Here is a 17,513-nt window from a genome sequence, read left to right on the forward strand (position 1 = left end):
ATAAATGTATAGTCAACAAAAGAAAGAATGCTGAAATAAGATTACTAGGTTAAATCCAAGGTTGGTTAATGTTCTAAAGAGCAATGAAGTTGTTACCTTTGTGTTTAACTTTTTTTCTACAGGGAAATCATTTTCATCTGTATCAGACAAAAGGCATTTATAGCTTATCAGCCTTCTAGAATTAATACCTAACTTTACAGAGACTGCGCCCAACTCAATAGCAAACTAACTCACACAAAATCATCTTTCACTAAACCATCTGATGAACCTTAGGAGGCTTGTTAGTCCAGGAGTTTGCAACCCTTTTCTGTAACTTAATTCTGGTATTGTTGTGTGAAAGCAGCCATAGGCAATATGTAAACAAATAGATATGGCTGTGTTCCAAAAAAAATTATTCATAAAAACAGGTGGTGGGCCGGATTTGGCCAGCAACATGGTCAACTCCTGCTCTAGCCCAGTAGCTCTCAACCTTGAGTGATCATCGGAATCACCAGTGACGGCTTTTAAAACACAGATGGCTGGGCTCCACCCCACAGTTTTGACTCAATAGAGCTGGGATGGAGCCAATAATTTGCATTTCTGAGTTTCCAGGTGATGCTAATTCTGCTGGGTCAGAAACTGCACTTTGAGAACCACTGCCCTAGTACGACATTGAAAGGGCATTTAATAGTCCTTTCATCTTATTTCCAGGTTTTGGATAATTTGCTTTAACAAAGCGAAGATGAATAAACTCAGATTGGGAACACTGAGGTTGAGGTGCCAGAGGACATCAAGTGGAGTTCTTGGTAATTAGTATCAAATATCTGGAGCATTGGAAAATATAAAGCATTTGGGAGTGCTCATGTAAAAATGATCACTAGAGCCATAAAAATGCTAAAGTTATGAGCCTATAGAAAGAATAGTAGAGGGTATGGGAGAGAAGGCAGAGATGGGCTGGAGAAATAGAGAAGTCAAAGAGTAGGAGGAGAACATGGAAATAGTGTCATGGAAAGCAAAGAAAAATTCCTAAGTTTTATCAACACTTCCAAACATTCCAAACATTTTCAAACACCTTTCAAGAGTGCCAGATTATTAAAGAAAAGTGTGGATCAAAGATTTTCCAAGGACAATAGCTTATCAAAACTCCTCTCCCAAACAAAGCTAGACTAGAGGATAAGCAAATAACATCACCAACCTCCACATTTCATTGATACCAGCAGAGGGCTGCAACGGCAAAGGAATGCTAAATGGAATGCTTTTTGTCCCATCTGAGCTTTCTGAACTCCATGCTTGCGGGGACTGGGAGTTAATTCCAAGTGGTATTAGGAGAAAAAAAAGACTGAATCACTTAGCCTCCTAGCTCCCACAATCAGTTGGCCATTTCAGTCCAGTCTGAGAGCCTGAAGTTTGGGATTTGTTTTACAGGCATCCCTGTCATCATCATGCAAAACCTTGCCTTATACTAAGTCCCATTAAAGGTTACAGAAATCAGTCTTAGTGCCCCCCCATATTATTGATTACATTTTATTTTTTGAAAATGTGAAAATTAACAAAGGTTCCAGAAGTAAAAACACACCAAAAGGCATACTTAGAGAAATGTCCCTCAGTCTCTACCCCTTCCACCTCATTCCACTCATCTACTCTCTGTAAGTAAAAAAAAAAAATAATAATGAAATAAAAATTGTTAGTTTCTGATTATCTTTCCTGCATTTCCATAGTGAAAGGAGGCAGCTGCATATATATATTTCTATTTCACCCCTCCCCCGTTTTTCTTTTACACAAAACGTTGTTTTCTATACATACTCTGGTACCTTTTTCATTTCTCAATACATCCTGGAAGTTGCTCAGTTCATAGAAACCAGTTTCATATCAGTTTGTAGAAATCAACTTCATTTAATTTTTTTTAAATAATTGCACAGTATTACACTGTGTAGCTGTACCCAAGTTTATTCAGCCAATTTCCTATATACAGGCATTTAGACCATTTCCAATATTTCACAATTACAAATAATGCCACAATGAATAACTGTAGAAATATTATTTTTTGTATTGTCAGATGTATATCTTTAGGCACATCCTAGGCATATGATGGCTAAGTTTATATATGTAGTTTTTAGATATCACCAAATTTCCCTCACTAGAGATCATACCATTTTGCACAGTCATGTCTGAGTGGACCTATTTCTTCATTGCCTCTTCAACAAAGTGTGTTGTTGAGCTTTTGAAATTTTTTTCATACTGATAGATTATTTCAGTGTAGCTGTAATATGCATTTCTCTCACGAGGAAAGTAAAACATATTTTCATACGTTCAAGGGCCATTTTTATATTATTTTTTACTTGTATGTTCTTCTCTTTTACCCATTTATCTATATTCTATAGGGGCTTTGATCTCCCCTATCTCTATTTTCTAAGAGTTCTTTATATATTATGAATATTAGCCATTTGTCTATGATATACTAAAATATCTTCTCTTAGTTTTTTCTCTTTTGACTTTCTGTATGGTGCTTTTTGCCATAATGTTTTTTTTAATTTTTATGTATATTGAATTTTTAAATTTTCTTTCATTGCATGTAGATGGAATTAAAGTTATGAAGCCTTTCCCATTCATGTACAAAAGAATTTACTCATGTTTTCTTTTAGTATTTGTATGGTTTAATATTTTACATTTAGGTCTGATACTTTTGAAGTTTGTCCTTGTGATTGATGTGCAGTATGGATCCAATTTTATCTTTACAAAGAACTAGCATCTGGCCTAATACTATTATATATATATATAATATATATACACACATACCCACTTTATTTTAGTGTGTGTATATATATACATTTTATTATTCTATATATATATATATATACACACACACACCATGTACCTAATCACGTTACTAAAACTTCATGTATTTTTTTATCATATATATGGATTGATGTGGTAAAACAGGAAAACCAAGATTGGCTGGTGGCCCCCACACCACACCCCCACCCCATATTTAAGAGTAAAGTTTGCCAGCTCTTCCTGGCATTTCCTTATTTCCTAGTATAGGGTAGCCAAGAATTTACTAGGCAATCAAGTATACTTTAAAAAAAAAAAAAAAAAAAAAAAAAACATAGTTTCTACTTTATGCAAGAGTTAGAAAAACTGTTCTCTGTTCAAATAGTGTAAAACAATCCTCATATAAGCCAATTTTGCTACCTGTTGTTTTCAGCTATAATAATGAGGTTAGGGGACTATCAAAATATAAATATCTATAATTCTCCTCTAAAAACCAAACCAAAATAAACAACCCCCCATAATTCATCCAGAAGTGTACCGTAGGATGTTTCCAAGTAACATATTCTTATGTCTTGGCCACTTTCTAAGCAAAGGAGAAGTAAGAGTTCTAATAAATTATCCTGTATAGAGCTGAAGTTTCCCCCTAGGTTTTACTAAAGTTTAATCCATTGTAATGAGAAGTTTCCTCATTTTTAACTATGAATTCCCTAAAATGATCATGATCATAGGAAAAGTCTTATAATTGCAACAGGATTATCCTGGCATCACTGCCTGCAATCCTACCTCAGCATGGGGGGGGGGGCATCAATTTGGTAAGAACATGAATGTGTTTCATGAAGGAGGGACTCCCATCTTCTGGCATTTTGCCAGTTTAGAAAGCATGTGATTTCCCTCTGACTAAAAGTCCCAAGATAAGAAAACTACAAAGGGTATTATCATTTAGGCCAGAGTTCAGTTTCACACAGGGCCTTACAAATTGGTATCTGACAGTTTTACAGAAATAAAATTGACAAGTATTATGCCAATTTTACACAAACCATTTTCAAAGAATACAATACTAACTTGTTTTATGAGATCAACATAATCTTGATACCAAACACAGACAAAAACATATGAGAAAAGAAAATTCCATGACTATTTTTCTCCTGAACATAATGCAAAATCCTAGCAAAATGTTACCAAATCAAATCCAGCAATGTAATAATACTAATACTTCAAGATCAAGTTAGTTTTATTTTAGGAATACAAAGCTGGCTTAATATTTTTAAAAAATAAAGTAACTGATACCATTAACAGAAAAAAAAGTACATGATTATCTCAATAGAAGAATAAAAAGCATTTGATAAAATTCAAAACATATTCATAATTAAAACTCTTGGTTTAAAGTAAACTAGGAAAGAAAAGAACTTGCTTACCTTGACAGAATTCTTATGAAAAGCATGCAACAAACATCATACTTGATGAAATACTGAAAGCTTTAAATGTGGGATAGGAACAAGCTAAAGGAGCTCCCTTTCACCACTTCAATGCCATTCTGAACTGGAGTAAAGGTATAACAAAGCAAGAAAACATTAGAAAGAAAGAAATAAAACTCATTATTTGCTGATGATGTACTTGTATATAGAAAAATACAAAATAAACTACAGATGAACTATTTAATCAGTGGATTTAGTAAGGCTGCTAGAAGAGATCAACATGAAAAAGGTGTATTTCCAAATACCAGCAACAAATAAAGTGAAATATTTTAAAAATGCCATTTAAATAGCATAAAAAAACAAATACTTAGCAAAAAAAAATCTACTAAAAGGAGAGGCAAGATGATACACTGAAAGCTACAAACATTGCTGAGACCCATGTAAATAGAAAGATATTCTTGTGCAGTTTGGAAGATACAAAGGTGAGAATGTTGTAAAATGTCAGGTATCGCCAAATTAATCTATTAATTAATTGCAATCCCAGTAAAAATGCCAGGTTTTTTTGAGGCAATTGATCAATTGAATCTAAAATTTATATGCAAATGCATAGGGTCAAGAAAAGCAAAAATGATGTTAAAGAAAAACAATACTAGAGAACTTAGGCTACCAGATACTATTTTTTTAATTACAGAATTTGAGACCATAGTATTAGCACCAGGTCAAACAAACCAAGAAACGGAAGAAAATAGAAAGCCCAGAAACAGACTGATGCATAAATGGACAGTCAAATCATGACCAAGATGGCACTGCAGTATAGTAAAGAAAGGATGATTTTTTTCAGAGTGGCACTGAATCAATTGACTATACACATGAAAAGGTGAATCTTATTCCTTACTTCACACCATAGAAATCAAATTCAGGATTGCAGAGAAGTAAAACAATAAAGTTTTCAGAGAAAAAAATCATAGACTATCTTCATGTTCTTAGAATAGACAAAGACTTCCTAAAAACAGGTCATAAAAGCACTAACAAAGAAAAGCTTATAAATTGGACTACAGTAAAATCAGTAACTTCCCTCATCAAAAGATATCAATACAGCATGAAAATGCATACCACAGAGTGGGAGAAGATATTTCCAATACATCTGACAAGGACTAGTATCCCAGAATATGTAAAGAGCAAGTCAGCAACAAAGTCAGACATCCCAAAAGGAATTAAAAAATAAAAAAAAATTAAAAAAAAAGACAAGACCCTTAAAACAGGTACTTTACAAAAGACGATATCCAAATGGTCAAAAAACATGAAAGTATGCTAAATTTCATCAGACATTAAGAAAATACAATTAAAACCACAATGAGATCCTACTACATACCTGCCAGAATGTCTAACATTAAAAAGACAGACAAGAGAAGTGTAGTCAAGGATGTGAAGAAACTGGAACTCTCATATACAGTTGTTGGTAATGGGAATTTTTCTTTTGACATAGCCCATCCCATTCTATCCAATTCATTCTTTTAAAATGTACAATTCAGTGCTTTTTATATACTCATAAAGTTGTGCAACTATCACCACTTTACAATTGCAGAACACTTTCAATACTCCAAAAAGAAACTATAACCATTAGCAGTCACTCCCCATCTCCCTCCTCTCCCCTCTGGCAACCACTAATCTACTTTGTCTCCATGGCTGTGCCTATACTGGACATTTCATACGAATGGAATCATACAACAGGTGGCCTTTTGTGATTGTCTTTTTTCACTTAGCAAAATGGTTTTCAAGGTTTATCCATATTGTAGCATTTATCAGTATTTCATTTCTTTTTATGGCTGAATATGCCATTGTATGGGTAATATATTTCATTTATCCATTCATCACCTGTATCCATTTATTTCCACTTTTTTTGCCATTATGAGCAGTGTTCTTTTGAAGGTCTGTTTCCAAGTTTTGTGTACACATTTTCACTCCTATACACCTAGGAGTGAAATTGCTGGATCATATGTGGTAACTCTACATTTAACCTTATGAGGTTAAACACCACCAAACTATTTTCCAAAGCAGTTGCACCGTTTTATCGTTCCACCACAATGTATGAGGGTTCCAATTTCTCCACATCCTCACCAATATTTATAATCTCTTTTTTGATTGTAGCCATCCTAGTGGGAATGAAGTGGTATCTCACTGTGGCTTTGATTCGCATTTCTCCAATCAAAAGTTCCCCAATCCCAAATGTTGAGCATCTTTTCATGTGCTTATTGGCCATTTGTATATCTCTTTGGAGAAATGTCTCTCCAAGTACTTTGCCCATTTTTAAATTGGGTTGTCTTTTCGTTCTTGAGTTGTAAGAGTTCTAGATACTTGGACCCTTATCAGATACACGATTTGCAAATATTTTCTCCCAGGAATGGGAATTCTTACCACTTTGGAAAAACTGTTTGGCATCATGTACTAAAGCTGAATATACACACAACTTTGGATCCTACAATGCACTCCTAGGCATAACCAACAGAAATGAGAACACGTATTTTCTACACGACATGTTGAAAAGTATTTATAGCAGCACTATTCATTATAGCAAATAAAAAACAGAAAACCCCAACATCCTGGGGTAGGCTGGGTAATGGCCTCCCCTACCCACCCCCCACCCATCCCCAAAGACATCTACATCCTAATCCCCAGAACCCATGAATGTTACCTTACTTTGCAGATGTGATTAAATTAGGATCTTGAGTTGGGGGGTTATTGTAGATTATCTGGGTAGGCTCAGTGTAACTACAGGGTCTGTGAAAGAGAAGGGCAGGAGGGTCAAAATGAGGTGATGTGATGGAAGCAGATGAAGCTGAAGATGCCATGTTGCTAGCTTTGAAGATGGAGGAAGGGGCCACAGGCCAAGGATTCCAGGTGATCACTACAGGCTGGAAAATGAAGGAAATGGATTCTTCCCTGGAGTGTCCAGAAGAAACCAGCTCTGCTGACACACTGACATCAGCCCAGTGAGACTGATTCTGGGCTTCTGACCTCCAGAATGGTAAGATAATAAATTTGTATTATTTTAAGCCATAAATGTGTGATAATTTGTTACAGCAGCAATAGACTAATAAAATATATGTCCGCCAATAACTTAATGGTAAATTATGATAGATTTGCACAATGGAATATTATTTGCAATGAGAATGAGTAACAATCACTATATGCAACAAACTGTATGAAGCAGAGACCTGATATTGAAAGAAGCCTGGCACAAAAAGAATATAAACTCCAAGATTCCATTTATATAAAGCTAAAAAAAATGAGCAAAATTTGGCAAATACAGACACGGAGTTAAAAGTTAAGACAGTGGTTACTTGGGGTGAGAGTACTGAGAGAGGGGCACAGGGAAAGCTTCTGGAGCGCTCATAATGGTTTTTTTTCTTGATCTGGGTGCTGATTATATATAGTCACTTTGTGATATTTCAAACCATACACTTTAAACTTGTACACTTTTCTGTATTTAATAGTTCAATAAAAAGTTTACTTACAAGCAAAATAAAATAAGTTTAAAAGCAAATTTTCTTCCTTGCAAAAACTGGTACAAAAATAAGTTTAAAGTTTATACATGGTAAATGCAAGGTTTTAGATTAGTTAAAACTGAATCCCATATAAAGTGATCAGAGTAATTTCAGGTAAAAATTAATTCCTAGGATTTTCTAGTACATCTCGAATGTCACACAAAAAATAATGAGTTGGTCTATGCATGCAAACAGTAGCAAATATTTTAAAGTATACCAGGATGCACCGTTTGCAATTTTATTTCTTTCATTATTTCCACTTAATACACCAAGTACTAGTTTAGAAAAATTGGTCTCTACAAACACCGTAATTGCAGAACTCCTTCTAGACCAAAGATTTTATCAATGGTATTTTTATTTCAAATATATTATGAAATAAAATCTTTTCCCAAATTAATGTTTCCATGCCCAGGAATACCCTAAGGTTTTCCTACATGAAAACAATTATTGCCCACTTACATAGTTTTTGCATTTATATTCAACTATAAGGAACCAAATATTGTAAATCAAAACAGATTTAAAGTTCCAATGAGTCGATTATGTTACAGTGTAGGTATTGTCCTATCATTTTGTTGAAACAATCTTTGGAATATATAGAATATTTTCAAGTTAAATAGCAAAGACCAATTTAAAAGTTAGTAACAAATTTTTTCAGTGATTCAGTAGGTCAAATGTAGATGTGCTCTTCAGTCAAACTTCAGTAAAAAGATCAAATTTTTCTTAAAAAGGTTCTAAAACATGCATTAAACAAGGTTCTAAACCTGAGTATTGAAAAGGTAGAACTGGTAACAGGTGTTCTCACCTGTAGGAGAGTAGCTATGTGTCAGTGCATTCACGAAGCTTTTAAAACAACTTCTTCCCATTAAATCATGATAAAAGGCCAAATTTTTATCTACTAGTAATGCTGACATAAAATTCAGTAGTTAGAGGCATTTCTGTGGGGTAGATGTGTTGAACAAGTGAACTTCTAAATTATAGAAACTTAGAGGATCACGAATCTCATGTACCCACTTGTCTCTTAGGAAGGAGAAAGATCAGAATGCTTAATAATTCTATTAAGTCAAACACTTCAAAACACTAACAAATTTTATCACTCATTAGCTAATAATACAAATATAAGATAATGCAACAAATTATTTGAACCTCAATGCAGAGAATAAATACTTTATTAACTGATTACAGTTGAAAGTTACAAACAAAAAAGGGGTATATTAAGGCAGAGCCATATATATATATTGATATAGACAAATCCAAAGACTGTTAATCTTTACATTTTAATAACCTCTGCATTTTTCTTTTACACATTTAGGCAGTGTGCTTTCTTTCCTTCTCAGTTAAAGAAACAAATCTTGGCCAATATTTCTAAGTCATATTTTGATGACAACTTACAGGATCACAGATTGAGACAATGACTTGTGTAGCAAATGCTATCTGATAGTTTTTCAGCATATTCCATGTGTGGTGGTACATCTTATTTGCATTCATTTAGGCTGTTGTGCACAATCTAAAAAGTGGTCATTTTCTAGTTTCCGGCAAAACACATAAACTTTAAAAATGATTTTAATAGTCTTAACTAAAATAAGTTTGGATTTCCAAGTCAGTCAAATGCTCAAATTGCATATTATTTTCTGCCCTTTCCCAAACCCTCATATTTTTTAAATAGGCTTTACAATATGATTGCATGGCTGTGTTTTAGGTTCTATAAATTTCTAATTTAAAATTCCAAAATTTTTTCCTTATGCAAAGTGGCAATACAGACAGCAATCCTACAGAGTACAGAAATCACTTTTCTTCTGTATAGCTCCCTTTTATAAAAATGGCAACCACGCACACACACACACACACACACACACAAAATGAAACATGAATTTAGTCCATCTGAAAACGCACTCCAGTTCCCTAATTCCACTTTTGAAGGAAAAGGCAGAGGCAAGTTTACATTATCCCAGAAAACTGAATAGATGGTTTTATTTGGTATCTTCAAGAAGCTTCTCCTTCTGTAGGGGATGTAGGTGTTGTCGGAGAAACCGTAACTGGTTTTCGTGCAATTCTGTCTAGTTCTGCATGAACATCTGATAGGACAGGTTTCTGGCCTACATTGAAGAAAAGGAAAAGAAACAAGATTTCGGTGTAAGTCAAATCATTTTTTTCACCAATATCTCTTCATTTAAAAATTGTATTTTTAGATGAAATACATTTCATCTAAGTTATAGCAACATCCTTAATTTAAAAATAAAACATCCTTAACTTAAAAATAAAATTTTTAAATAAAATTTAAAAATAAAATGGTGGGGTCTGTCACTAAATGAAGATAACACTGGCACCTATCATTTATTCTCATATGAACTCTAATCCAATTTTCAACCTGAGGGGGCAGGAACCAGCTGAAAATTCTTCCCAGAGGTCAGGATTGTTTCTGCTGAACATGTTGTCCAGACTGCAGAATCTAACCCTCAGAGTTTCTAATTTAGTAGGCTTGGGGTGGCGCCCAAAATTTGCACCTCTAACAGGTTCCCCAAAAACTAATGGTCTTTGTGAGTCATATCGAAGTGGAAGAAATTACCATGAACTACCACCTGAGATGATATCAAAGGCTTCAACAAAGAAAATCACCACGAAGTTGATAAGATCTATTAGTGGATTAATGTCAGGGTAATTTGGGAACCTTCTCTGATTGTCTAAGTAAGGCTCTGGTCTCTAAGAGGGAGTTCTGTTAACAAAAAGTGACACATGGCCACAAAAGGATTAATATTGTATGATTTCACTGTTAAGAAATAGTTAGAACAAGCAAATTCAAAGAGTCAGAATCCAGAATATATGTTATGAGGGGCCTGGGTGGGGGTAGAGAATGGGAAGTTAATGCTTAAATTGTAACATTTTCAATTTGAACTGATGGTGGTCATGGCAGCACAACATTGTGAACGCAATTAACAGCAATGAATTATATATTTGAATGTGGTTAAAAGGGGAAATTTTAGGTTGTATATATGTTATTAGAATAAAAATGCCCAAGAGAAATGAAAACCTATATTTACACAAAAACTTGCACAGAAATGACCAAAGCAGCATAATTCACAACAACCAGAAAGTAGAAACAATCCAAATGCCCATCAACTGATGGATAAATAAATAAAATGCATATATAAATAAGTAAAATGTAAATAGTAGCATATCCGTATGATGAAATATCATTCAGCAATAAAAACAAATGAAGTGCTGATACATGCTATAAAACTGATAAACCTCAAAAACATTGTATGAAAAAGGCATATATTACATGATTCCATTTTTATGAAATGTCCAGAATAAACAAATCCATAAAGACAGAAAACAGATTAGTGGCTGCCCAAGGAAAGGAGGAGGATGGGAGAGGAGTAATTGCTACCTGATTCAAGGTTTCCTTTTGGGGAGATGAAAATGTTCTAAAATTAGAAAATGGTAATGGTTGTACAACTCTGTAAATATACTCAAAACCATTTAAAGCACAAAACCACATTTAAAGCATTGTACACTTTAAATAGGTCAACTTTATGAAACATAAATTATATCTTCATAAGGCTGTTAAAAAAAAAAGTGACTTGCTCCAGGCAACTATACCTGACTTTTTGGCGGATGGTGGCAAACCACTGCTTCCACCTCCAGCCCCACCTCCGGGGCTACCACCTCCAACACCAGGGCCTCCCGGGGAGCCAGTCTTTTTACTCAGCAAACTATTGAAGAAATTTGCCAGGACACCTTCACTTGTAGCTCCAGCTATAAAAATAAACACTTTTACTCAAAACATTAAATATTCTCATAAATTAATATTACAGTAATTATACAAAGAAACATAATAAATAAAATTTAAGAGCTGTATATTCAAAACTCAATTCTAATTTGATCTTTTGAGGCTGAGTAACTTCTTCTCTAATCAAATATATAAAACAGTGTAAGTAACCTTTAAGGGTATAAGGTTTTTTTTTTAAATCAGAATATTATCTTTAAGAGGCTAAAGGCATTGCAAACTAACAGATGTTTAAATGTTAATATACCCCCTTTTTGTAAATTTTCAAAAACAGCACTTTTGAAAAAGATTTTGCATCAAGTATTAGAAAAAGTTATCAAGTATTAGAAAAAGATAAACGGCAAAGGATAGCAATACACAATTCACAAAAGGGAAATACTAGTGGGAAACGTACTTATTAGTGAATAAACAATTCACAGAAGGGAAATACAAGTGGGAAAAGCTTTTATTAGTTAGTAATTAAAGAATGCTGATTAGGTTGTGGTAAAATGACAACACTCAATGACGTGCAAAGTTGAATAATTCATTTGAAAAACATTACCAAAAGGAATAAAAGTGTACAAATTCTTTGACCTAATAATACCACTTATAGCAGTTATTCCTCACAGCAGTTATTCCTCCAACAGAAATAGCTATTATACATATAGCTTTTCCTTTAAAATCAGATTACCTATAATAGTATAAATAAGAATTTCTTCAATGAACTATCATAGAACAATGATTAAATAGAAAAACTTTTAGAAAGCTTATAACATAGAAATGATATGTTAAGAATATATTGTAAAATGGTTCACAATCTAATTATGAGATTATATCTAAAAAGATAAAGACTAGAAGGTATTGCACAAAAGTGAAAATAGCTATCTATGGTAAAAGGTGGGATTCTAGGTAAATTTCCTGCCACTGCAATATATATTGTGTTGTTTTCTCCCAAAAGAAAGATACCTTTCATGTTTGGATCAATTTTTTTTGACCCAGCAGGGATGGGTGACACGCTGGCAACATTGGATGACACAGATCTGTTTGGTGTTCGAGGGGAGCCTCCTGGGACTCTTGGTGAGGCATCCTACATTAAAATAGGAAAGACACAATTATAAAGACCTGAAGCTTTCAGCTTCACAATTGTTATAAATAGAAATTGCTTTACAACTGTCCCCAATCTGTGAGATTGGTACTTCTACGCTGCAAGCCACTGACAAAAATGTTAGCAATCATTCTAATTATTAGAGGATACCAGTACATTTTAAATTACTAAATTTTCTTTCATTGGGAAAAGAAGAATCTCCTGAGTAATGAAATGTGGGTTAAGAGTGTAAGCCTGGGAGTCAGACTGGGGTTCCAATCAGGCTTGCTTCCTATCTTGGGCAAGCCAGAATCTCTTCCAAAGCCACTATATCCCCATATGCCTCATGGGGCACTTTTGAGGAGCTACGAAATAAAACATAAATAGCTCAGCGTAGTAACTGACACATGACAAACGTTTGCAAAATAGATCTTTACATGATTTAAATATTCTAAAAAGGAGTGAAGCTTATCTTTTAAAACCTCACAAAACAAATTCCAGAAGAATTCTGAATCCAAGTTTATATCAAAGCACATTAATATGAGACACGTGTATGATTAAGAAAAAAGAATAAAACAAGATGTTTTGCATCTTATTAACTTCATCAAAATCCGCAATACTTACCACAGGCCTTCCAGCTGCAGTTGGTTGTTGTTTTGCTAAAAGGGACTGAGAAAAAAGAAAAACAAAAAACAAAAGATTCTAGTATAGACATTCATAGTATGTATTGATACATTTTTTTCTTTTTTGAGCAGGAAGTCTGTTTTTATTAAATTGTACTTGAAGAAGAAGTTAGTAAAATCAATGGTAGAAAAAGGTAAAAACAAGGGTGAGAGGACAAATTCTATATGGGGATGCTCATGGGAGACTGGAAAGCAATCTTTGGAAACTGGTACCAGTAGACACAGATATAAGAGGGCAGGTAACACCTATGATGACAAAAAAATGTCTTATTTCCCAGATCCTTCTGTGGTCAATCTATTGGCTCTCCAATGCCTTTGATGCCTTGATGACCAGGAACATACTTCCATTAGACACCTATTCCTTGGGAAGCTTGATCAATAGTCTCAAAATCTTTTCTGTTGACAGTACCTTTTCCAGAGGTCATTTTCCATCCATTTTCTTTCTAGTTACCAATCCATTCTGTCATGCCTTTGGTGACAAACTTACTATTTGTTCCAATGGTGAGTTTATGTTTGACTCCTTGCTTAATTGCTGTGTGGGCTGCCTGCAGTTCTGTTCTTTGGTTTATCTGCCATCCAGAAACCATCTCACTTATATATGGATGTCTCCATTAAACTCAAAATCCTGTCCGTGCGCCATCTCTCCCATTATATTTGCAGCTATCATCTACTAAACAGCTGGAGCGTGTTCTCAGTCCCTGCCAGAACCGTGTCCACGTTGGTCCCAGGAATTCATGTCAGCCTTTTCCAATAGGTTGTCCCCAATGTCCAAAGCGGGGGAGAGGGGTATCTATGGCTTCCCTATTAATCTGTATTTAAATAAAATATATGCAAGAACTGTTCACCCATTAACCACATTAAGTCGGCATCTGATGCGATTTCATACCTGTAGCTTCATAAGAAAAACTTGGTCATCTTCTGCCACAATTTCTTTCTCATGCACAAACTGAAAAGAGCAATGCAGAAATGAGTAAGTTTACATTTAATGCTAAAGCCATTAATAACTTACTCCCTAGATTACACTAATCCAAAAACAGTTCAAGAATATGAACGCTACCTATACTTTATCCACATGAATGAACTGCCCTACCCAGTCCCTTAATGGCAGGCAGAGCTGTTCAATAACTTTCTGCAAGGATGTAAATGTTCTACATCTATGCCATCTAATATAGTAGCCACTGGCCTCATGTGGCTACTGAGCACTTGAAATGTGGCTAGTATAACTGAATTTTTCATTTTATGTAATTTTACCTAATTTACATTTAAAAGCCATTTGTGGCTAAGGACTACTGCACTGGACAACATAACCCAATAGCCACAGGCATATTAATCATGCTTATAAAATTTGCTAAACAATGGTTCGATGTTTTCAAAGGGCCAGTGACATCCCAGTTCAGTGAAAATCAACTTGCCTTTGGTTCCCCTGAAATAAAATGACTCTTTTCTCTGCTGAATAATTAGGGAAAAGGAACTGCAAAAGCTTCCTGCTTCTACTCTTGCTGTACAATGCACTCCCCAGTCTATTTTCCACACAGTAGCCAGAGACACTTTAAATGGTTGTCAAATTACATCACTCCTCTGCTCAAATCCTCCAATAACCTTCCATATCGAAATGAAATCCAAAGTCCTCATTGCAATCTAATGATAAGGTCCCACAAGATCTTAATTTTGCCTCTCATCTCTACCACCCTGGCCTTCATCATAGCTCCTTCCAGCCTCTTTGGCCTCCTTGCACTTTCCCGCCTCGGAGCATGTACACTTTCTGTTCCCTCTGCCTTCAATACTCTACCCTCTTATCAGACATGTTCCCTAACCACCCCTAAAACAGCATCCCTCCCTATCCCAGTCTTCTTCCTATTCACTGTCTCCGCCTCCTGTTCTGTGTTCATAGCACTTATCATGACTTGACAGATGATAGATGTAATGGCTTATTCTTTGCATCACCTTCCTAACAGTTAGCACCTAGCACCTAAAACCGTTCCTATTTTTGAGCTCGTGCTCAATACATATTTGTGAAATGAATAAAAGAAAAAGACAACTTTTAAAGCAAAACTGAGTTGGTTAAAAACAGAATGGGGAAATTTTTTTTTAATGTGTGCACTTCTTTAAATAGATATCCAAACCAAATACTACGTCAACTGACTTCATTTTTCATTTGACTTTACTTTTTTTATTACTAATTTCACACAAACAGAAGATGCTGTATGCTGTAAATGTTTGGATTAAGTAAGAATCTTATTATATATTAAATCAAAATTATTTCTCCCTGAAACATATGTCCAAATTAAAAGTGGGTCAGTGGGAAGTATTAACATGAAAACACTCATTTTTAGGTGACTTTTCAGAAGCATCTATAACTTATCTAACTATAGAACATCATATACTGCTTAACATGGAATCAAGATATATGAAAGAGTACCTTCCAGAAGTGATTTAATGGTCCTAAGAATGACATGCAACAGTCAAGACTAAAAATTGGATATGGGAGCCTTATTCTGATCAAAATGGTGGAGTGAGATGCTTCTGGTCTCTATCCCCCAACAGAAGCTTTGAACAACCAGCAAGACCTGCCAGAAACATCTTTCTCAAAGCTCCAGAAAACAGTTAAAGGACTACAGTAACAGGGCAAGCGCTAAATCAAGTAAAAGGCCAATTAAAACCTGTAGGATTTTGTGGCACCCTGGCTGACCCTCCCCTACCCCTCACCAGCTGGGCACAGAGCCAGCCTCAAGCTCTCAATGCACAGATTTCTGGTCCAGGTTTGAGAGAGAGTAGAGTAACCCTCATAACCATACTGTGAGCATCTATGTCTAGCCCCATCTATCTGGTGGTGGTCTGAAGGATTCACCATCCCAGAACTTGCCCTGCATGTAGAAAGCAGCACATCAAGCTTTCTACAGAACACTGTGGGAGTGCAATAAAGTTGCATTGCTGGCAGTAAGGGATTGCTGGCTCTACGACATACAGCGGTGTGCCTGGGACCATGAGGAAACTCTTCCCTAGGGAAGAGGGGACATTTGTAACTGTGTAAATGAGGAAATTCCTAGGAGCCACACGTGTATTCCAAAGACAAGACACATGCACAGAAAGGATCAGGGAGGCCCCTAAACTTTGCATGGAGCTATTCTCTAAAATCATTGCAAAGATAAGCCCAGAAGGAGAGCACTTACATAGGTCAATCTGCAAGACTAGGAAAGGTGTTTTGTTTTGTTTTATTTCCTTTTTTTAATAGCTCCTGACATTCAAGGAAACATCTATCATAACACTAGCTGGATTCAAGCTTACATGACAAATGCTCAGGGTCTAAATTACAGTGACAACACGTTAAAATATCAAAATATCCAGATTGCAACAAAAGCTTACAAAAACAGAAGGATACAGGAAACAATGGCCCAGGCAAAAGACAAGACACAGGTATTAGGAACTATCAATGAAAAGGACCAGACCTGGGACATACCAAAGACTTTTTTAAAATGGTCCTTAATATCGCAAAGAACTAAAGGAAAACATGGACAAAGAACTGAAGGAAATCAGGAAAACAACAGATGAACACAAACACAATTCTATCAATAGAGAGGTGGAAACTTTGAAGAGGAACCAAACGGAACTGAAGATCACAGTAACAAAAAAACCTCCTTGGGGATTCAACAGCAGACTGGAGCTGGCAGAAGAATCAGTGAACTTAAAGATGAGACAACTGAAGTCCTCTAGTCTGAGGAACAGAAAGCAAACAGTCTCAGGAGTCTGTGGGACACCATCAAGTGTAACAATACATGCATTGTGGGAGTCCCAGAAGGAAAAGAAAGAAGGCAAAAAGAATATTCAATTACATAATGGCTAAAAACATCCCAAATTTAACAAGAGACATGAATATACACACTCAAGATGCTCAACAAACTCTAAACAGAATAAACCCAGATAGACCCACAGCACAGCATATTATAATCAAACTCCTGAATGCCAAAGATAAGACAAAATTCTGAAAGCCGCACGAGAGAAGCAACATGACATGTGTAAGGGAACCTCAATAGGATTAAGCATCAATTTCTCTTTGGAAACCATGGAGGCAAGAAGGCAGTAGGATGACATATTTAAAATGCTAAAGGCAAAAAACTATTAACCAAGAATTCTCTCTCCAGCAAAACTGTCTTTCAAAAATGGCGGAAACGATAAAACATTCCCAAATAAACAAAAGCCAAAGGAATCTGTCACCACTAGACAAGCCTACAAGAGATGCTAGAGTTCTGAGGTTGAAAGGGGGACAATGGTCAA

The 17,513-nt window shown here is 35.3% G+C and overlaps 1 protein-coding gene across 1 annotated transcript in view; it reads right to left on the reverse strand.

Moving 5' to 3' along the window:
• Nucleotides 1-8,837: 8,837 nt before the first annotated feature.
• The window catches only part of DYNC1LI1 (dynein cytoplasmic 1 light intermediate chain 1), a 47,838-nt gene continuing 39,162 nt past the window's right edge, over nt 8,838-17,513 (reverse strand). Inside the window, exons 9-13 of the mRNA XM_037846617.1 lie at nt 14,128-14,187; nt 13,183-13,227; nt 12,441-12,561; nt 11,309-11,464; nt 8,838-9,804 (exon numbers count right to left, since the gene is read on the reverse strand). Coding sequence (XP_037702545.1) covers nt 9,692-9,804; nt 11,309-11,464; nt 12,441-12,561; nt 13,183-13,227; nt 14,128-14,187 — 495 coding nt within the window. The 3' untranslated portion in view covers nt 8,838-9,691. The remainder of the gene's footprint in view (nt 9,805-11,308; nt 11,465-12,440; nt 12,562-13,182; nt 13,228-14,127; nt 14,188-17,513) is intronic.

The sequence above is a fragment of the Choloepus didactylus genome, chromosome 1 (genome assembly GCF_015220235.1).
Source record: "Choloepus didactylus isolate mChoDid1 chromosome 1, mChoDid1.pri, whole genome shotgun sequence".
NCBI lineage: Eukaryota > Metazoa > Chordata > Mammalia > Pilosa > Megalonychidae > Choloepus > Choloepus didactylus.